Source organism: Bombina bombina, chromosome 1 (genome assembly GCF_027579735.1).
Source record: "Bombina bombina isolate aBomBom1 chromosome 1, aBomBom1.pri, whole genome shotgun sequence".
Lineage (NCBI taxonomy): Eukaryota > Metazoa > Chordata > Amphibia > Anura > Bombinatoridae > Bombina > Bombina bombina.
The window spans coordinates 1,203,826,502-1,203,849,570 of record NC_069499.1 but is presented as its reverse complement, the minus strand read 5'-3'; the positions used below and the strand labels follow the sequence as shown (position 1 = coordinate 1,203,849,570).

At 41.2% G+C, this 23,069-nt stretch overlaps 1 protein-coding gene across 1 annotated transcript in view; it reads left to right on the top strand.

Moving 5' to 3' along the window:
- The window catches only part of LOC128647401 (zinc finger protein 281), a 127,491-nt gene extending 112,386 nt beyond the window's left edge, over positions 1-15,105 (top strand). Inside the window, exons 3-4 of the mRNA XM_053700190.1 lie at positions 9,716-9,839; positions 12,086-15,105. Of these exons, the coding sequence (XP_053556165.1) occupies positions 9,716-9,839; positions 12,086-12,177 (216 nt within the window). The 3' untranslated portion in view covers positions 12,178-15,105. The remainder of the gene's footprint in view (positions 1-9,715; positions 9,840-12,085) is intronic.
- Positions 15,106-23,069: the final 7,964 nt, after the last annotated feature.

Below are 23,069 nucleotides of genomic sequence, written 5' to 3'. Positions count from 1 at the left end.
GGGGGAAGCCGTGATTGGAGGATGCCGGAATAGTCATTGCTGACGTAGGAAGAGGCTTGGGACGGGCTGGAGAAGCACTTGGGCGGCTTTCAAGACGGAAGTATTTATACAAATATGGTGCAGTGTAAAGTTTCATCAATGAAAGTGCCCCTGTTTTTAATAGTATTTTTAAAAACCGGGCACTTCTTGATGAAACTTCACAAACTGGTTTCACTACCTACAGCTAAGATCTAGAGTTACTGAAGTAAGTGGGACAAATAAGACTGGCACCGACACTTACCTAGAACATATGTCTTACACCACACAGAACAAGAGGTACTATTTCTAATTTATACATTATGTTCAATACTACTACTGGAGTTATGCAGAAATGGGAATCTGACTTTGATTTTAATTGGCCAACAGAAAAATGTCATGACTTTTTGGGATCAGTTTCTTCTTTCTGAATATGTGCACACTTAAAAGAAAATTATTTAAAGGTGGCATTTAGGTGGTACTTTCATCCTTCTAGAATTCACAGAAATGAGCATCATAACTACTGCCTGGGAGGTTGTGATGAGAGAGGTTCTTATTCACATATGTGGTGGTATTGTTGCCATCTTTCTAACATTTGGTCACAAGCTTCTGACCTTTTGAGCAAAATTTTTGATAAAACAATCTGACACCTACTCAAGCTTTACTGCATAAACCATTATTAAATCTCAATACCAAAGCATATAAACTAGTAGCCATGATATGCACTGTAGTTAAACAAAGTCTAGCAAGATATTGGAAAACCATAATACCAACATTCCAAGTTGAACGGAAGATTCATTTTTATTTCCAGATGAGCAGTGCTTTTGCGGATCTAGTTACCAAAGATCAGTTTTTATCATTCTGGGAACCCTGGATTATGTATATAGAAGATAAAAATAGACAACATACCCTTGAGCCTGATAATTAGATAGAATTATTTTGTTTACTCGCTTTACAGTTCATAACGATAGATCTGAAGGATGCTTACCTTCACGTTCCAATACACAGGGAACACTTTAAGTTCCTAAGATTTCCGTTCCTGTACCAGCACTTCCAGTTTATTGCACTTCCGTTTGGTCTAGCTACTGCTCCAAGAGTTTTTACGTTGGTTCTAGGGGCTCTGCTTGCAGTTGCCAGAACCAGAGGTATAGCAGTAGCGCCATACTTGGACGATATTCTGGTTCAAGCTCCATCCTGTCCGGCAGAGGACCATTCGAAAGCCCTTCGATCTCATGGATGGAAGATAAAGTTAGAAAAGAGTTCTTATTCCCTGTACCAGGGTGAATTTCCTGGGTATTATAATAGTCTTACAGACCAGAGACGTTACAAACTAACGCTTGTCTTGCCCTCCAGACCTCCGTAAGGCCCTCTGTGGCTCGGTGTATGGAGGTGATTGGTCTAATGGTGTCCAGCATGGACAATCATTCCTTTTGCCAGATTCCATCTCAGACCACTTCAGCTGTTCATGCTGAGACAGTGGAACGGCGATCATTCGGATCTGTCTCAATAGATTTCTCTGGACAACCGGTTGAGAGAATCACTCTCCTGGTGGCTCTGTTCAGATCACCTGTCCTAAGGGACATACTTGACACCATCCTGGGAGATTGCGACTACGGACGCAAGTCTCTCAGGATGTGGAGCTGTTTGGGGTGCGGGAAGGCACAGGGCCTGTGGACTTGAGGAATCTCTCCTCCTGATCAACCTTTTGGAACTTCATGCGATCTTCAAGGCTCTGAAGGCTTGGCTTCTTCTGGGTTCGTCCCAGTTTATCAGATTCCAATCAGACAACATAAGCGCTGTGGCTTACATCAACCATCAGGGGGAATGAGGAGCTCCCTAGCAATGAGGGAAATATCTCTGATTCTGGAGTGGGCGGAGGCCCCTAACTGCTTGCTGTCAGCGATCCACATTCCGGGTGTGGACAACTGGGAAGCGGATTTCCTCAGCAGACAATCCTTTCATCCAGGGGAATGGTCTCTCCATCCTGAGGTTTTTTCGGAGTTTTGCAACAGGTGGGGGGCGCCGGAGATAGATCTCATGGCGTCCTGGCTCAATTCAATGCTGCTCAGATATGGGTCGCAGTCCAGGAATCCTCAGGCGGAGCTAACAGATGCATTAGCAGTTCCTTGGAGGTTCAATTGGATTTACATTTTTCCACCAATATCACTTCTCCCTCGTGTAGTGGCCTGCATCAAGCAGGAGCAGGTATCAGTAATACTAATTGCTCTATCGTGGCCGAGAAGGATGTGGTTCGCGGATCTGGTGGGGATGTCCTCCTCTGTGGAAGTTACCTTGTTGCAGGGATCTGTTCATCAAAATCTAGATTCTCTGAGGCTGACTGCGTGGAGATTGAACACTTAGTCTTAGCCAAAAGAGGTTTTTCTGAGAGGGTTATTGACAAACTCATTCAGGCTTGTAAGCCTGTTACTCGTCGCATCTATCATAAGGTGTGGGGAGCTTACTTATTCTGTTGTGAAAAGTGTAGTTTAGCCTGGCATAAGGTCAAGGCTCCCAGGATTCTTTCCTTTCTCTTAGGACGGTCTGGAGAAGGGCCTTTCTGCCAGTTCCCTGAGGGGACAGATTTTGTCCCTTTCTGTTTTGCTGCACAAGAGGCTCGCGGAGCTCCCTGACGTGCAATCCTTCATTAAGGCACTGATCAGGATCAGACCTGTGTTTGGATCTAACGCTCCTCCTTGGAGTTTGAATCCTGTTCTTAAATTTTTGCAACGGGATCCATGTGAGCCTATGCATTCGGTTGACATTAAGTCGTTGTCCTGGAAGGTTCTTTTTCTATTGGCTATCTGAAATGGCTGCCTTGCAATGTGAGCCTCCTTATCTGGTGTTCCACACTGATAAGGCTGTTTTCTCTTGTTAAGTGTATCCAGTCCACAGATCATCCATTACTTATGGGATATTAACTCCTCCCCAACAGGAAGTGCAAGAGGATTCACCCAGCAGAGCTGCTATATAGCTCCTCCCCTAACTGCCATTCCCAGTCATTCTCTTGCACCCAACGAATAGATAGGATGTGTGAGAGGACTGTGGTGATTATACTTAGTTTCATACCTTCAATCAAAAGTTTGTTATTTTATAATAGCACCGGAGTGTGTTATTCCTTCTCTGGTAGAATTTGAAGAAGAATCTACCTGAGTTTTTCTATGATTTTAGCCGGAGTAGTTAAGATCATATTGCTGTTTCTCGGCCATCTGAGGAGAGGTAAACTTCAGATCAGGGGACAGCGGGCAGATTAATCTGCAAAGAGGTATGTAGCAGCTTATTATTTTCTGACAATGGAATTGATGAGAAAATTCTGCCATACCGATATAATGTAAACTCAGCCTTAAATGCAGTAGCAGCAACTGGTATCAGGCTGTCATGTATGTATATTTTACACTTCAGTATTCTGGGGATTGGCACTTCACTGGAATTATACTGTATGCATAAAACTTTAGCCTAATTTGCAGGGACTAGCAACAGGCTTTTTAATAACACTCAATTTATTAATGTTAAACGTTTTTTGCTGGCATGTAAAATCGTTTAATTTTCTGAGGTACTGGGTGAAAAAATGTTTTGGGCACTATTTTTTTCCACTTGGCAGTCGTTTTATTTAATTTATGACAGTTTACTGATCTCTCTCACTGTTAGCTATCAGGGTTAGTTATCCTTTGCTAATGGGAGCAATCCTTTGCTAAAATTGTGTTTTTTACAAAGATTTGATGCTATAACTTTTCAGTTTATTAATTTTCAACTGTCATAACTTTTTTCTGTGCTTCTTATAGGCACAGTACGTTTTCATATTATAGTAAATGACTTGAAAAGTATTTCCAAGTTGCTAGTTTATTTGCTAGTGTGTTAAACATGTCTGATTCAGAGGAAGATATCTGTGCTATATGTGCTAAAGCCAAAGTGGAGCCCAATAGAAATTTATGTACTAACTGTATTGATGCTACTTTAAATAAAAGTCAATCTGTACAAATTGAACATATTTCACCAAACAACGAGGGGAGAGTTATGCCGACTAACTCGCCTCACGTGTCAGTACCTGCATCTCCCGCTCGGGAGGTGCGTGATATTGTAGCGCCGAGTACATCTGGGCGGCCATTACAAATCACATTACAGGATATAATGGCAGATACTGTTATGACTGAAGTTTTGGCTAAATTACCAGAACTGAGAGGTAAGCGTGATCACTCTGGGGTGAGAACAGAGTGCGCTGATAATATTAGGGCCATGTCAGACACTGCGTCACAATTTGCAGAACATGAGGACGGAGAGCTTCATTCTGCGGGTGACGGTTCTGATCCAAACAAACTGGATTCAGATATTTCAAATTTTAAGTTTAAGCTGGAAAACCTCTGTGTATTACTAGGGGAGGTGTTAGCGGCTCTGAATGATTGTAACACAGTTGCAATACCAGAGAAAATGTGTAGGTTGGATAAATATTTTGCAGTACCGGCGAGTACTGACGTTTTTCCTATACCTAAGAGACTTACTGAAATTGTTACTAAGGAGTGGGATAGACCCGGTGTGCCGTTCTCACCCCCTCCGATATTCAGAAAGATGTTTCCAATAGACGCCACCACACGGGACTTATGGCAAACGGTCCCTAAGGTGGAGGGAGCAGTTTCTACTTTAGCTAAGCGTACCACTATCCCGGTGGAGGATAGCTGTGCCTTTTCAGATCCAATGGATAAAAAGTTAGAGGGTTACCTTAAGAAAATGTTTGTTCAACAAGGTTTTATATTGCAACCTCTTGCATGCATTGCGCCTGTCACGGCTGCACAGCAGCATTTTGGTTTGAGTCTCTGGAAGAGACACTTGAATCAGCTCCATTAGATGAGATTACACACAAGCTTAAAGCCCTTAAGTTAGCCAACTCATTTATTTCAGATGCCGTAGTACATTTAATTAAACTTACGGCTAAGAATTCCGGATTCGCCATTCAGGCACGCAGAGCACTGTGGCTAAAATCCTGGTCAGCTGACATTACTTCTAAATCTAAATTGCTTAATATACCTTTCAAAGGGCAGACCTTATTCGGGCCCGGTTTGAAAGAAATTATCGCTGACATTACAGGAGGTAAAGGCCATGCCCTGCCTCAAGACAGAGCCAAACCTAAGGCTAGACAGTCTAATTTTCGTTCCTTTCGTAATTTCAAAGCAGGAGCAGCATCAACTTCCTCTGCACCAAAACAGGAAGGAGCTGTTGCTCGCTACAGACAAGGCTGGAGACCTAACCAGTCCTGGAACAAGGGCAAGCAGGCCAGGAAACCTGCTGCTGCCCCTAAGACAGCATGAATCGAGGGCCCCCGATCCGGGAACGGATCTTGTGGGGGCAGACTTTCTCTCTTCGCCCAGGCTTGGACAAGAGATGTCCAGGATCCCTGGGCGTTAGAGATCATATCTCAGGGATACCTTCTAGACTTCAAATTCTCTCCCCCAAGAGGGAGATTTCATCTGTCAAGGTTGTCAACAAACCAAATAAAGAAAGCGGCGTTTCTACGCTGCGTACAAGATCTTTTATTAATGGGAGTGATCCATCCGGTTCCGCGGTTGGAACAAGGACAAGGGTTTTACTCAAATCTGTTTGTGGTTCCCAAAAAAGAGGGAACTTTCAGGCCAATCTTGGATTTAAAGATCCTAAACAAATTCCTAAGAGTTCCATCGTTCAAAATGGAAACTATTCGGACAATTTTACCCATGATCCAAAAGGGTCAGTACATGACCACAGTGGATTTAAAGGATGCTTACCTTCACATACCGATTCACAAAGATCTTTACCGGTATCTAAGGTTTGCCTTTCTAGACAGGCATTACCAGTTTGTAGCTCTTCCATTCGGATTGGCTACGGCTCCGAGAATCTTCACAAAGGTTCTGGGTGCTCTTCTGGCGGTACTAAGACCGCGAGGAATTGCGGTAGCTCCGTACCTAGACGACATTCTGATACAAGCTTCAAGCTTTCAAACTGCCAAGTCTCATACAGAGTTAGTACTGGCATTTCTAAGGTCGCATGGATGGAAGGTGAACGAAAAGAAGAGTTCTCTCTTTCCACTCACAAGAGTCCCTTCTTGGGGACTCTTATAGATTCTGTAGAAATGAAGATTTACCTGACAGAAGACAGGTTAACAAAGCTTCAAAATGCATGCCGTGTCCTTCATTCCATTCAACACCCGTCAGTAGCTCAATGCATGGAGGTGATCGGCTTAATGGTAGCAGCAATGGACATAGTACCCTTTGCACGCCTACATCTCAGACCGCTGCAATTGTGCATGCTAAGTCAGTGGAATGGGGATTACTCAGACTTGTCCCCTACTCTGAATCTGGATCAAGAGACCAGAAATTCTCTTCTATGGTGGCTTTCTCAGCCACATCTGTCCAGGGGGATGCCATTCAGCAGGCCGGACTGGACAATTGTAACAACAGACGCCAGCCTACTAGGTTGGGGCGCTGTCTGGAATTCTCTGAAGGCTCAGGGACAATGGAATCAGGAGGAGAGTCTCCTACCAATAAACATTCTGGAATTGAGAGCAGTTCTCAATGCCCTTCTGGCTTGGCCCCAGTTAACAACTCGGGGGTTCATCAGGTTTCAGTCGGACAACATCACGACTGTAGCTTACATCAACCATCAGGGAGGGACAAGAAGCTCCCTAGCAATGATGGAAGTATCAAAGATAATTCGCTGGGCAGAGTCTCACTCTTGCCACCTGTCAGCAATCCACATCCCGGGAGTGGAGAACTGGGAGGCGGATTTCTTAAGTCGTCAGACTTTTCATCCGGGGGAGTGGGAACTTCATCCGGAGGTCTTTGCCCAAATACTTCGACGTTGGGGCAAACCAGAGATAGATCTCATGGAGTCTCGACAGAACGCCAAGCTTCCTCGTTACGGGTCCAGATCCAGGGATCCGGGAGCGGTTCTGATAGATGCTTTGACAGCACCTTGGACCTTCGGGATGGCTTATGTGTTTCCACCCTTCCCGATGCTTCCTCGATTGATTGCCAGAATCAAACAGGAGAGAGCATGAGTGATTCTAATAGCGCCTGCATGGCCACGCAGGACTTGGTATGCAGATCTAGTGGACATGTCATCCTGTCCACCTTGGTCGCTACCTCTGAAACAGGACCTTCTGATCCAGGGTCCCTTCAAACATCAAAATCTAATTTCTCTGAAGCTGACTGCTTGGAAATTGAACGCTTGATTTTATCAAAACGTGGTTTTTCTGAGTCAGTTATTGATACCTTAATACAGGCTAGGAAGCCTGTTACCAGAAAGATTTACCATAAGATATGGCGCAAATACTTATATTGGTGCGAATCCAAGAGTTACTCATGGAGTAAGGTTAGGATTCCGAGGATATTGTCTTTTCTACAAGAAGGTTTAGAAAAGGGTTTATCCGCTAGTTCCTTAAAGGGACAGATTTCAGCTCTGTCCATTCTTTTACACAAACGTCTGTCAGAAGTTCCGGACGTTCAAGCTTTTTGTCAGGCTTTAGCTAGGATCAAGCCTGTGTTTAAAACTGTTGCTCCACCATGGAGTTTGAACTTAGTTCTTAATGTTTTACATTGGGTTCCGTTTGAACCCCTTCATTCCATTGATATCAAGTTGTTATCTTGGAAAGTTCTGTTTTTAATGGCGATTTCCTCGGCTCGAAGAGTCTCTGAGTTATCTGCCTTACATTGTGATTCTCCTTATCTGATTTTTCATTCAGACAAGGTAGTTCTGCGTACTAAACCTGGGTTCCTACCTAAGGTGGTCACTAACAGGAATATCAATCAAGAGATTGTGGTTCCATCTTTGTGTCCTAATCCTTCTTCGAAAAAGGAACGTCTGCTACACAATCTAGATGTAGTCCGTGCCCTGAAATTTTATCTACAGGCAACTAAGGATTTTCGACAAACGTCTTCCCTGTTTGTCGTTTATTCTGGTCAGAGGAGAGGTCAAAAAGCTTCGGCTACCTCTCTCTCCTTTTGGCTTCGTAGCATAATACGGTTAGCCTATGAGACTGCTGGACAGCAGCCTCCTGAAAGAATTACAGCACATTCTACTAGAGCTGTGGCTTCCACTTGGGCCTTTAAGAATGAGGCTTCTGTTGAACAGACTTGCAAGGCTGCAACTTGGTCTTCTCTTCATACTTTTTCCAAATTTTACAAATTTGACACTTTTGCTTCTTCGGAGGCTGTTTTTGGGAGAAAGGTTCTTCAGGCAGTGGTTCCTTCCGTATAAAGAGCCTGCCTGTCCCTCCCGTCATCCGTGTACTTTAGCTTTGGTATTGGTATCCCATAAGTAATGGATGATCCGTGGACTGGATACACTTAACAAGAGAAAACATAATTTATGCTTACCTGATAAATTTATTTCTCTTGTAGTGTATCCAGTCCACGGCCCGCCCTGTCACTTTAAGGCAGGTAATTTTTCCATTAAACTAGTGTCACCACTGCACCCTATGGTTTTCCTTTCTCTGCATGTTTTCGGTCGAATGACTGGTAATGGCAGTTAGGGGAGGAGCTATATAGCAGCTCTGCTGGGTGAATCCTCTTGCACTTCCTGTTGGGGAGGAGTTAATATCCCATAAGTAATGGATGATCCGTGGACTGGATACACTACAAGAGAAATAAATTTATCAGGTAAGCATAAATTATGTTTTACTTACCTGCTTGGGTTTTCTTCCTAAGGTGGTGTGTGATCGTAACATAAATCTGGAGAATGTGGTTCCTTCCTTATGTCCTAATCCTCATTCTGCGAAGGAACGTTTACTTCATAATCTGGATGTGGTTCGAGCTTTGAAGTTTTATCTTCACGCTACTAAGGATTTTAGACAAACTTCTTCCTCGTTTGTTATCTACTCTGGGAAGCGTAAGGGTCTTTGACTTCCTTATCTTTTTGGTTGAGGAGTGTTATATGCTTAGCTTATGAGTCAGCAGGACTTAGACCTCCTCAGAGGATTACGGCTCATTCCACTAGAGCGGTGGCTTCCTCTTGGGCCTTTAAGAACGAGGCCTCTATTGATCAGATTTGTAAGGCGGCTACCTGGTCCTCCTTACATACTTTTTCAAAGTTCTACAAATTTAACGTTTTTGCTTCTGCGGAAGCAGCTTTTGGGAGAGAGGTTTTGCAGGCTGTGGTGCCCTTGGAATAGGGTCCGCCTTTTACCCCTCCCGTTATCATTCAATGTCCTCTAGAGCTTGGGTACAGTCTTCCCAACAGTAAGGAATGATGCTGTGGACTCTCCTCATATTAAGAAGGAAAACATAAAATATACTTACCCAATAATTGAATTTCCTTCTGTATGAGGAGAGTCCACTGCCCCTGCCCGTATACTCCGATGGGCGGACCAAAATTTGGTTTTATCTTCCGGGACCATTTATACCCTGATATTTCTCCCACTGTTCCTTTTTCCCTTGGCAGAATGACTGGAATATGAGGGAAGTAGGGGGAGTATTTAAGCATTTGGCTGGGGTGTCTTTGCCTCCTCCTGGTGGCCAGGTTCAGTATTTCCCAACAGTAAGGAATGATGCAGTGGACTCTCCTCATACAGAAGGAAATTAAGTTATCAGGTAAGCATAATTTGATATATATATTTACTGTCCCTTTATAGAGCTGAATGCTAGTTTATGCAGAACAATTATAGGCAGCTGCTAATCGTACTCTAAAACAATCCACTACCAGGACAGATGCAAAAATGTTTTTTTCTTTTTCTTTCCAGTCCTTAGGTGTGGATGGTGAAGCTGCTAGTCTGTCTCCAAATCAGAAACCTCATATATGTGAACACTGCAGTGCTGCTTTTAGAAGTTCCTATCATCTACGCAGACATGTGCTCATTCATACAGGTATTTTGGTCCCTTGTGACAGAGATGTATGATTTCAATACAGCTGAGCTTTAGTTACTATATTCTATGATGTAACCAAACGAATAGAAGAGAAGCAGCAATTCAGGCTGTCCAAGTACAGTCTGGGTTGGTTATAAGACCCAACCATAAGTAGGGAAATAAAGTAATACACTTTAATGTACATAATAATAATCACAATAAGCAATCATGGTTTCTTAGCAGGTAACTAAAAATTATTTCCATGTGCACTATGTAAAAAAAATAAGGTAAAGTTTGTTTGGTTACCTTTTCTTTTTTTTTCCATTCGGTTTCTATTTTAATGTTTAAGTAAATAAACAAATCGGCATACATAGGAGTGTTTATACTGGGCTAAATTTAATTCCTGATTAGGTAAATTACCCAGCCACAAACTGCATGTTCCCTTACCTAGTATAACAACTGCTGCAGTATCATTCCATGTTGTTACTGGCTAATAAACTGGAACCTTGGCTTCAACTTGAAGAGTAAAGTAAGCAGAGAAGACTAAATAATAAAAACAAAGGACAACCAAACACATTTTGGAGTGTTATACAGGCCTTTCTCAATACAGTAAATTACTTTTTTATATACCATATCTGCTATTTTAAAGGTTGTTTACTCCACCTACCAATTAATCCTACACGAGTAGCAGATCCAATCCTGTCAACTCACATAAGGCATGCAATGTAACACATGCATTTCCATTACAAGTCTGATATGCATCAGCAGGATTGAATCTGCTAAACATCTAGGATTAATTGATAGGTGGGGTAACGTGCAGTCTTTGAAATGTTTGTTGCATTGAGAAAAGCCTGTTTAGCCTGTTTTTTTTTTTTTTGGGGGGGGTGAGGGTCTTGTCTGATCACTTTAGCCCCGAGAAGAAGCTGAAGTTCCAATTTAAAGGCAAGTAATAAGAGTGAACAAGCAGCAGTTATACTTGGTAACTCTCCATAATTGATATAAGGGAATTCCACAGGACGTTTGCAGTTGCTTGTGGGTGAATAATTTACCCAATTAGTAATAGATTTATCCCAGTATAAATGCTCCTCTTTAACAGTATTGGCAGTAGCTTCTAAAAAATAAATAACAAATGCTAGTTTCCCCACTAGAAGATGTATGAGATTTTGTAGTCTGTTTTATCACTTTAAAGGGATAGGAAAGTCAAAATTAAACTTGCATGATTCCGATACAGCATGTAACTTTAAGACTCTTTAATTTCACTTCTATTTTCTAATGTGCTTTGTTCTCTTGGTATCCCTTGTTGATAAAGAATACGCACGTATCCTACACTAGTGGGAGCTGCTGCTAATTGGTGCCTGCACACATTTGTCTTTTGTGATTGACTAGATGTGTTAATATTGCTGCCAGTTGGGTAATCTGTTCCTTCAGCAAAGGATAACAAGAGAACTAAGCAAATTTGATAATGGAAGTAAATAGGAAAGTTTTTTTTTTTTTTAAATTGTATGTTCTATCCAAATCATGAAAGAAGATTTTGGGGTTTCCTGACCCTTTTTTAAAGGCCTGAACTGAATATTAAAAAAAAAAAAATAGAAAAAAAAAAATGAAATGGATAGAGCACAAAATTGAAAATGTGCAATTCAGTTTGAACTAAAAGTATTTTTGTGCTGAACTTCCATTAGCAAAAAGGCTTGTAGTAAAAGTTATTGTTTTTCTGCTGCATAAGCAATATTTCTTGTGAAATCCGTGCCCCAGTATTCAAACACCATGCCTGCTCAGTTAGCTGGCAGTGGTGTGCATTGCTTCAGCAAAGACTTAATTTGAGTCATACACACTACCGCTGACTGTTTTTTGAATACTGGTATATGGCCCTTACAGGATATATGTCCTTATGTTGCAGAAACACTGTAATTACTTTTACTACAAGCATTTTTGCAAGAATGTAATCTAATTGTATTGCTCCCATGCACATTTCAATATTGATCTTTCTATCCCTTTTAGTTTTTCACTGACCACCTTCTAATAGGCATTGTGATCTAAATTGAAATGCACAGGTTTACATTTCAGTTTTGAGTTAAAGCATTTTTTCAGTATACAAAATGCTGTAAGTAAAAGCCTGCAGTGTTGTGTGTAGAATCATCTCACTCCATTTGAATTATAACTGGGGGAAAAAGATGATGATCCATATAACCTGAAAGGCTGATGCAGTTTCCTTTTTATATACTTTTTGCTCAACCTACAAAGCCTTCCAATTATATTTGTCTCCTTAGGTGAAAGACCTTTTCAGTGCAGTCAGTGCAACATGAGTTTCATTCAAAAGTATTTGCTACAACGGCACGAGAAAATTCACAGTGGTAAGTAGAAAACTATATTAAAGAACACTGGTGTCTGTACTTGTGCCATTTAGCACATCAACTGCTTAAAATTCGCTTAAATCAATCTGATGCGCAAACTAAAGCAGAGCTCAATGTCATTCAAAGGTAGAAGTAACCAAATGTTTTAACTTTGATCAGAGATACCACAGTTTTTCTAGCTGCTTCAAAGTGAATACTTTGGTCTCAGTGTCTCTCAATTTCACACCAATTCTTTTTACACCTAGATCCCAGTATAGAGGAGACTTGAGGAGTGACTCCAGTCTCTGAACAATCACTACCTAGCTAGCAATATTAAATATGGTTATAACTCTAATTTTATGTATTACTTTTTTAATGCACTGCAAACCTTTTTCAGATTAAAATATAATTATGTCTTTGTTCTCTAACTGAATTCACAACTTACTTAGTTTAAGAATACCAAAATAGTTTGTATTTGATATTGTTTTTTGGGAGGAGTTAACTGTAGATATAGGTTAGGTATAGCCCAAAAAGCCCTGAGTAATATGTTTTTGGGGAGTGGCAGCTTTCTAGGCCCTGTTCGGATACTGTAGCTGGAAACCCTGTGCTTTTAACCCCTTAATACCTGAACTCTCCCCACTGTCACAGTTGGACAAGTAGTCCAGTTGTGTGGTAAATTGGAGGCAGAGGCTATATTGTTTAGTCCTGTTATAAAGCAGTCACGGGCAGGATTAGTTAAAGGGACATCAAATCCCCAAAAAATTATTTCATGATTCAGATTGAACATACCGTTCTTAAACAACTTTCCAGTTTTCCTCTCTCACATTTTCTTTTTCTTATTATCCTTGGTTGAAAAGCAGGAAGGTAAGTTTAGGAGTGTGCATGTGTCTGCACTATATGGCATCAAATTTGTAACAATGTTATACATTAGCAAGGGCACTTGATGGCAGCACTAGTTCTTTCATCAAGGCGATTATGGCAAGTCTTGTAGTTTATGTGCCTATCAGGTAAGTGTGGGGGCTGTTTGCAGATGCTTGGCAAATAGCTACTAACTTATGGGTCTATCATAGACTGGGGACTATTATGTCAGGCATTTTAGGCATGTTTTTTTTTTTTTTTTTTTTTTAAGTTATTTTCACCTTATGTGGGCCTTGGCGTTTCTAATTTTCCTTCATAGCTTCAAAACACGTGGGGTGTATTCCAACCTATCAGGAGGAAGTCAATAACCCTTGCAGAGCTTTAGCCCCTCCTCTCCCTCCCCAGTTTATTGCCCTCTGAGGAGAGAGGTTATAGATTTCAGAGGTGCTCTACTATCGAGTTTTTTATTTCTTTCATGTAAGTGGCAAGAGTCCATGAGCGAGTGACGTATCGAATATACATTCCTACCAGGAAGGGGCAAAGTTAACCAAACCTCAAAATGCCTATAAATACATCTCCTACCACACACCTCAGTTTTACAAACTTTGCCTCCCTGTGAAGGTGGTGAAGCAAGATGTGCTTGATTTTTGATTTTCTTCTGTAAAGTGTGCTTCTAAGCATTTTGAAGCCCAATTCCTCTGAGTACAGTGTTTGTCAGAGGGATGTGAAAGGAGTATTGCCTGTTGCTTTAGTGGTTTCACTCATGGGAAATTCCTTGCCTCCCTTTTCAGACTGACGTTATACTCCTATACCATTACCTCTGCTGATATTTTTCAGTACTGGTTTGGCTGTCTGCTATATGTGGATGGGTGTCTTCTGGTAAGTATGTATCATTTTTTTTAAGACACTCTAAGTTTGGCACTTTGTTATAAAGTATTAATTATATGTATTTGCTTATATTTGCCAAGAGTCAGGTCTATGTATATTTCCCTTTTATGCAAACTATCAGTTTCAGTATGGAATTTGTTTGGGAAGATAATTTTTAATTACCTGGGGTTCCAGTTCTCTTAATTTGACTTGGTTTTCCAAATTTTCGCGGGTAAACTAGGCTCACGGGGAAGCAAAATGCCATTTTTTTGGCGCGAAATTGCGTCTAAGGTGACGTAAGTTTCGTAATTTCCTGCATCTTTTTGGACGAGAGTTGTTTTGGCGTGAAGTCGCGCTTGTTATGACGCGAGTTGTGTCATTTCCTTATAGCTTTGCTGCCAAATTTTTTTACTTCCTTTTTGCGTCATACTTGGCGCCAAAGTTTTTTGTATACTACCCCTCTTCCTTTATTGCTTCTGATTCTCTTCATATTAAGAGCTATGATGCTTATGTTTTTGCATCTTTAGTATAAGCATTTTTTCCCATTCCTGAAACTGCTATGAGGAATTTGGATATTTTGTTTAAATGTTTTTTCTTTTTACATTTTGCAAGATGTCTCAATCTGATCCGGCCTCTGATGTTGCTGTAGAAACCATGCTGCCTAAACACAGTTCTACCAAGCTAAGTGTGTCTGTTGTAAATTTAACTGATGTTATTTCTTGAGCCCAATTATGTAGCATCTGTCATAAGATTTTGCATGCTGATAATGTTACCTTCAACGTCTAAAGTACCTGATATTCCTGCAGATGTAAAGAATTATATTGCTGCAGCTATAGATAAGACCGTCTGCTATCCCGCCTTCGAATAAACATAAAATGTCTTTTAAAACTTCTCATAATTCTGATGAAATTTGTGTTGATCGACAACATACTGAAATATCCTCTGCTGATGAGGATTCTTCTGGTTCAGAAGATCCTGATTCAGATTCTGAAATTGACAAATCTTCCTATCTGTTTGATAGATTATATTCGTTCTTTATTAAAGGAAGTTCTGGTTACTTTGGGTATTGAAGAGTCTAGTTCTCTTGATAATAAAGCCAGTAAACTTTTAAATACTGTTTAAACCTCCTAAGGTTGCACCTGAGGTTTTTCCTGTTCCAGATGCTGTTTCTGATATGATTACTAAAGAATAGTCTAAGCCTGGTTCTTCTTTCAATCCTTCTAGGTTTAAGAAGTCGTATCCTTTACCTGTGGCTAATTTTAGAGTTTTGGAAAAAGTTCCTAAGGTTGATGGGGCTATTTCCACTCTTGCCAAACGTACTACTATTCCTATGGAAGATAGTACTTATTTTAAGAATCCTTTAGATAGGAAGATTGAATCTTATCTTAGAAGAACATATTTGTATTCTGGCTATATTCTTAGACCTATTTCTATGGCTGATGTGGCCGCTGCTTCAACTTTTTGGTTGTACAGTTTAGCCCGGGAGGTAGAAGATCATGATTTGTACAGCATTATTCTTCTTCTTCAACATGCTAATCATTTAATTTGTGATGCTATATTTGACATGATTAAAATCAATGTTAAATCTATGTCTTTAGCTATTTTAGCCAGAAGAGCTTTATGGCTTAAATCTTGGAATTCTGACATGGTTTCTAAATCTTGATTACCATCTCTATCTTTCCAGGGTAAGAATTTATTTGGTTCTCAATTGGATTCTATTATTTCCACTATTACTGGGGGGGGGGGGGGGGGAGGGAGTTTTTTTTACCTAATAATAAAAAGGGTAAATTTAAGGCTCCTAATTGTTTTTTTGTTCCTTTTGTCAGAAAAAGGAACAAAATTCTACTCCTTCCCCTAAGACCTCTGGTTACAATTGGAAACCATCTTCAAATTGGAATAAAACCAAGCCTTCTAAAAGACAAAATCCAGCCCCCAAGACTGCATGAAGGTGCGGCCCTCAATCCATTTCAGCTGGTGGGGGGCAGATTGGAATTGTTTCAGGAAATTCAGGTTCTGTTCAGAATCAGTGGATTCAGAATATTGTGTCTCAAGGGTATCGAATAGGTTTCAGAATAAGGCCTCCCGTGGGAAGATTCTTATGTTCCAACAAATCCTGTGAAGGCTCAAACTTTTCTGAAATTTGTTTCAGATCTAGAGCTTTCAGGGGTAATTATTCCAGTTCCTCTACAGGAACAGGGTTTGGGGTTTTATTCAAATCTATTCATTGTCCCAAAGAGAGAATTATTTCAGACCAGTTCTGGATCTGAAACTTTTAAATCATTTTGTAAGAATCCCAACTTTCAAGATGGGGACTATAAGGACTACTCTGCCTTTTGTTCAGTAAGGGCATTTTATGTCCACAATAGACTTACAGGATGCTTATCTTCATATTCCAATTCATCCAGACCACTATCGGTTTCTGAGATTCTCTTTTCTAGACAAGCATTATCAATTTGTAGCTCTTCCATTTGGCCTAGCGACAACTCCAAGAATCTTTTCAAAAGTTTCTCTGTGCCCTTCTGTCTGTAATCAGAGAACAGGGTATTGGGGTGTTTCCTTATTTGGATGATATCTTGGTACTAGCTCAGTCTTTTCATTTAGCAGAATCTCACACAAAACAACTAGTGTTGTTACTTCAAAGACATGGTTGGAGGATCAATTTACAAGAGTTTCTTGATTCCTCAAACAAGGGTCACCTTTTTTAGGTTTCCAGATAGATTCAGTGTACATGACTCTGTCTTTAACAGACAAGAGGCAAATGAAATTTAGTTGTATCTCGTCTAAACCTTCAGTCTTGATCATTCCCTTCAGTGGCTATGTGCATGGAAGTTTTAGGTCTTATGACTGCAGCATTGGATGCGATCCCCTTTGCTCGTTTTCATATGAGGCCTCTGCAGCTTTGTATGCTGAATCAATGGTGCAGGGATTATACTTGGATATCACAACTGATATACTTAAATACCAACATTCAAATCTTTGTCTTGGTGGTTGGACCATCATCGGATTATTCAAGAGGCCTCTTTTGTTAGTCCTTCCTGGACTGTGAGCTCAACAGATGCAAGTCTTACAGGTTGGGGAGCTGTCTGGGGGTCTCTGATAGCGCAAGGGGTTTGGAAACCTCAAGAGGCGAGGTTACCAATCAACATTTTTAGAACTCAGTGCTATCTTCAGAGCTCTTCTGGCTTGGCCTCTATTAAAGAGAGAACTTTTAATTATTTTTCAGACAGACAATATCACAACAGTGGTATATGTCAATCATCAGGGAGGGACTCGGTTATTTAGCAATGAAGGAAGTATCTTGGATACTTTCTTGGGCGGAGTCCAACTCTTGTCTAATTTCTGCGATTCATAGTCCAGGTGTAGACAACTGGGAAGTGGATTATCTCAGTCGTCAGACTTTGCATGCAGGGGAGTGGTCTCTCCATTCAGATTGTACGGTTTTGGGGTCTGCCAGAAATAGATCTGATGGCTATCCCCAGATATCTTTCCAGATCCAAGGATCCTCAGGCAAAGATGGTGGATGCTTTAGCAGTTCGTTGGTTTTCCCAACCTGCTTACATTTTTTCTACCCCTAGTTCTACTCCTAAGGGTGGTTTCCAAGATCATAATGGAACAATCTCATGTGTTTCTGATAGCACCTGCATGGTCTCACAGGTTCTGGTATGCAGATCTTGTCCGGATGTCCAGTTGCCAACCTTGGCCACTTCCTTTAAGGCCAGACCACCTTTCTCAAGGGCCGTTTTTCCATCAGGATCTCAAATCTCTAAATTTGAAGGCATGGAAATTAAACGCTTAGTCATAGTGGTTTCTCTGACTCAGTAATTAACACTGTTACAGGTTTGTAAGGCTGTTTCGATTAAGATTTATTATCTGGTTTGGAAAACCTATATTTTATGGTGCTCCTCTCATAATTTTTTTTGGCATTTTTTTTTAGAATTCCTTGGATTTTAGTTTCTTTGGGATGGTTTGGATAATGGTTTGTCTGCAAATACTTTGAAGGGACAAATCTCTTGCTAAACTTCCTGATATTCACAGTTTTGTTCAGGCTTTGGTTCGTATCAAACCTGTTAAGTCTATTTCTCCTCCTTGGAGTATTTGGTTTTAAGAATTTTGCAGGCTCCTCCGTTTGAGTCTATGCATTCTTTGGATATAAAACTAATTTCTTTTACAAGATATGACGAGTCCACGGATTTCATCCTTATGGGATATCGCCTCCTGGTCAGCAGGAGGAGGCAAAGAGCACCACAGAAGAGCTATATATATATATCTATCTATATCTCTATCTATATCTATCTCTATATCTCTATATCTATCTCTATATCTCTATATCTATCTCTATATCTATCTCTATCTCTATATCTATCTCTATATATCTCTATATATCTATATATCTATCTCTATATATCTCTATATATCTATCTCTATATATCTATCTCTCTATCTCTATATATATATATATATATATATATATATATATCTATCTCTATATCTCTATATATCTATATCTCTATATATCTATATATCTATATATATCTATCTCTATATCTCTATATCTCTATATCTCTATATCTCTATATATCTCTATATATCTCTATATATCTCTATATATCTCTATATATCTCTATATATCTCTATATATCTCTATATATCTCTATATATCTCTATATATCTCTATATATCTCTATATATCTATCTCTATATATCTATCTCTATATATCTATCTCTATATCTCTATCTCTATATCTCTATCTCTCTATCTCTATCTCTCTATCTCTATATCTATCTCTCTATATATATATATATCTATCTCTATATATCTATATCTCTATCTCTATATATCTATCTCTATATATCTACTCCCTTCCCTCCCACTTCAGTCATTCTCTTTGCCTGTGATAGGAAGAGGTAAAGTGAGGTGTTAGTTTAGATTCTTCAATCAAGAGTTTATAATTTTTTTTGTAGTGCCTTAGTGTACTACTTTGTTTTAGGGTGTAGCCTAGACCAGATCAATCTCTTCCATAAAAAAAAAGCATCTGGTGGCTTCAAAGCAATGGGAACTGGAGTGATTCTATTCTCACTGTGCCTCCCATGAAGTGTGCTGCCCTTATGTTGCTGGTCTTAGCCTGTTTTATCTAAGACCCTATATGTCGCCATAGCTCTACAGGAGGGAACTGCAGGAATCCTCTTAGATGTGGAACTAATCATGCGGTCGATCCGCTTTCAGGTACGTGCAGTTTTTATATATTCTGGGACATAGTTTCAACTCAGATTAAGGACTGTAGTGAGTGCCTACTGTATGGGGTTTTACTCTTATTATGGGTAACCCGGACTCTGCAAGATGACAGTGTACAGAGTTCTTTAGTGGGGCTGTTTATCTGAGGAAACTGACAGGCTCCTAATGCAGTACTAAGTTTAATTAGAGGCTATTCTGACGCTGGGGATTTTCTGGAGCTGAGAGGCTCCGTTATGTCTGTGTTCGTGTTACGTTTTTTTTTTTCTACTGTGAGCGGTCTATACAGTCGCTTGCGTTAGTGCTAGTTTGCCTTTTTCTCCCGGCCATTTTTTTTTCCCTTGCTGGAGGGCCTTTAGCTGATCGCCGCCAACGAGGGGCGGGGTTTACCTTTGCGCGCTTCAGACCGGAAGAGTGTGGAAGCGGCGCACTTTGTTCTGATGGAGCTCATGGTCATATTTTAAAAATAGAGCAGGCGGTCTTACGCATCTGTGAGCTTAACAGCTGGATCAGTGTGTTGGGGTGCTCTAGTTTTTTCTAAAGTTTATATTGGTTTATTTTCACTAATTCCAAGGTTTTTTTTTTTCCAACCTTCTCCCCAAGTATTTGTTGCAAAAATTTAATCAGTGGTTGTCAAGACCTTTAGTTTTTATTGCCTTGAGGTAATAATTTTATAACTGTTTAAAAAAAAAAAAGTGGGCCAAGTTGGGATTTTATTTTTGATGTATGCTATTGTCATATTCATACTCATTAGGATAATGGATCTTCAGAGTGTCACCTGTTCATTATGTTTGGATGCCAATGTGGAGCCCCCTGTTACTTTTTGTCCTTCATGTACTGAAAGGACTTTACAGTTTAGAGAACACATTTTCTTTAATAAAAGTTTGTCTTTAGCGGATGCTGTTCAGGATTCTGCTGAAGAGGTTCAGAATATGCCGCAGCTTTCTCCCCAAGCGTCACAGCCAGTACCGCTCACTAATGCGACGCCATGTTCTTCAACGGCGTCTGCTTCTTTCACTCTGCAGGATATGGCTGCAGTTATGTCATCCACCCTTACAGAAATTTTATCCAAGTTGCCAGCGCTGCAAGGCAAACGTACTAGGAAAGAGGCCCTTGGGGTCCCAGCGACTTCTGATGCTTTGGTGGCGATCTCCGATATACCCTCCCAGGGCTCTGAGGTGGGGGGTACGGAGGCTCTTTCTGAGGGGGAACTGTCTGACTCAGGCAGTGCATTGCTCCCGCCAGATTCGGATGTCCTGTCCTTCAGATTTAAGCTTGAACACCTCCGCCTTTTGCTACGAGAGGTTTTGGTGACTCTGGACGACTGACTCTATTGTGGTTCCACCAGAGAAATTAAGTTGGACAGGTACTTAGGAACCGGAAAAACATCGGAATAAGAAGGAACCTCTAAGAGAATTTCGGAAATTGTTACAAGGGAGTGGGAAAGACCAGTTATTCCGTTCTCCCCTTCCCCTATTTTTAAGAAAATGTACCCTATAGCTGACACCGTTAGGGACTCTTGGCAGACGGTCCCTAAGGTGGAGGGAGCTATTTCTACCCTGGCGAAGCGTACGCCTATTCCTATTGAGGACAGTTGTGCTTTCAAAGACCCCATGGACAAAAAGTTGGAGGGTCTTCTTAAAAATCTGTATGTTCATCAAGGGTTTTTATTGCAACCTGCGGCCTGCATTGTAACTGTCACGACTGCGGCTGCTTTTTGGTTTGATGCTCTGGAAGAGTCTTTTAAAACGGAGACCTCTTTAGAGGAAATACAGGACAGAATTAAGGCCCTTAAGCTGGCTAATTCTTTTATTACGGATGCTTCCTTTCAGATTGCCAAATTAGCGGCTAAGAGTTCGGGATTCTACATCTTAGCCTGAAGAGCTCTATGGTTAAAGTCTTGGTCTGCGGATGTGTCCTCTAAATCCAAGCTTTTGGCTATTCCTGTCAAGGGAAAGACCCTATTCGGGCCTGATTTGAATAAAATAATTTCTGATATTATGGGAGGTAAGGGTCATCTCCTCCCTCAAGACAAAACATCTAAGCAAAGGGGATGACAGAGTAATTTTCGTTCCTTTCTTAATTTCAAGGGAGTCCCCTCTTCCGTTTCCACTAAACAGGAAGGGAATTATCCTCAAACCAAGTCCACCTGGAGACCCAACCAGGCTTGGAACAAGGGTAAACAACCCAAGAAGCCCGCTGCTCCCAAGACAGCATGAAGGGGCGGCCCCCGATCCGGGACTGGATCTAGTAGGGGGCAGACTTTCTCTTTTTGTCCAGGCTTGGATAAGACATTCAGGATCCCAAGGGGGAAGGTTTCTTCTTCACGATTGTCTGTAGACCAGATAAAAAGAGAGGCGTTCTTACGTTGTGTAAAAGACCTCTCCACTATGGGAGTAATTTGTCCCGTTCCAATACAGGAACAGGGACAGGGGTTTTACTCAAATCTTTTTGTGGTTCCCAAAAAAGAGGGAACATTTCGACCCATTTTAGATCTTGAGTCTAAACAAGTTTCTCAGAGTTCCATCCTTCAAGATGGAGACTATCCGGACAATTCTTCCATTGATCCAGGAGGGTCAATATATGACTACCGTGGACTTAAAAAGGATGCATATCTTCATATTCCTATCCACAGAGATCACCAGTTCCTGAGGTTTGCCTTTCTGGACAAACACTCAGTTTGTGGCCCTTCCTTTCGGGCTGGCCACGACACCCAGGATCTTCACAAAGGTTCTAGGGTCTCTGCTGGCGGTTCTCAGACCATGGGGCATTGCAGTGGCGCCTTATGTGGACGATATTCTGATCCATGCATCTTATCAGCAGACAAAGTCTCATACCGACATGGTTCTATCCTTTCTAAGGACTCATGGATGGAAGGTGAATCTAGAAAAGAGTTAACTAATCCCACGGACAAGGGTTCTTTTCCTGGGAACTCTAATAGACTATATCCATAAAAATCTTTTTCACGGAAGTCAGAAAGTCAAAGATTCTGCATACATGCCGATCCCTTCAGTCCAATCCTCGGCCATCAGTGGCTCAGTGCATGGAGGTAATTGGATTGATGGTGGCGGCAATGGACATCATTCAGTTTGCTCGTTTTCATCTCAGACCTCTACAACTGAGCATGCTCAGACAGTGGAATGGAGATTATGCAAATTTGTCTCCTCAAATAAATCTTGATCGGGAGACAAGGGACTCTCTTCTTTGGTGGTTGTCGCCGGATCATCTGTCCCAAGGGATGTGCTTCCGCAGACCCTCATGGGAGATAGTGACAACGGACGCCAGTCTACTAGGATGGGGCGCAGTCTAGAATTCCCTGAAGGCTGAGGGTGTGTGGACTCGGTCGGAGTCTCTACTTCCAATCAATATTATGGAGTTGACAGCAATAAGGCCAAATTCATTCGATTTCAGTTGGACAACATCATGACTGTAACTTGCATCAATCATCAGGGTGTAACAAGGAGTTCCTTAGAAATGACAGAAGTTTCCAAGCTAATTCGGAGGGCGGAGGCTCACTCTTATCTGTCAGCAATCTACATCCCAGGAGTGGACAACTGGAAAGCAGCAGATTTTTTGAGCAGGCAGAAGTTTCATCCGGGGGAATGGGAACTCCATCCGGAGGTCTTTTCCACCCTGATTCTCAGATGGGGCAGTCAGAATGCCAAGCTCCCGAGATACGGATCCAGGTCCAGGGATCCTCAGGCCGAACTGGTAGATGCCTTGGTCGTTCAACCTAGCTTATGTGTTTCCACCGTTTGCTCTCCTTCCCCGGGTGATTGCTCGGATCAAACAGGAGAGGGCTTCGGTGATTCTCATCGCTCCTGCATGGCCTCGCAGGACTTTGTATGCCGATCTGGTGGACATGTCCTCTCTGCTACCTTGGAAGCTTCCATTGAGGCAGGACCTTCTCATTCAGGGACCCTTCCATCATCCGAATCTAGTTTCTCTGCAGCTGACTGCTTGGAG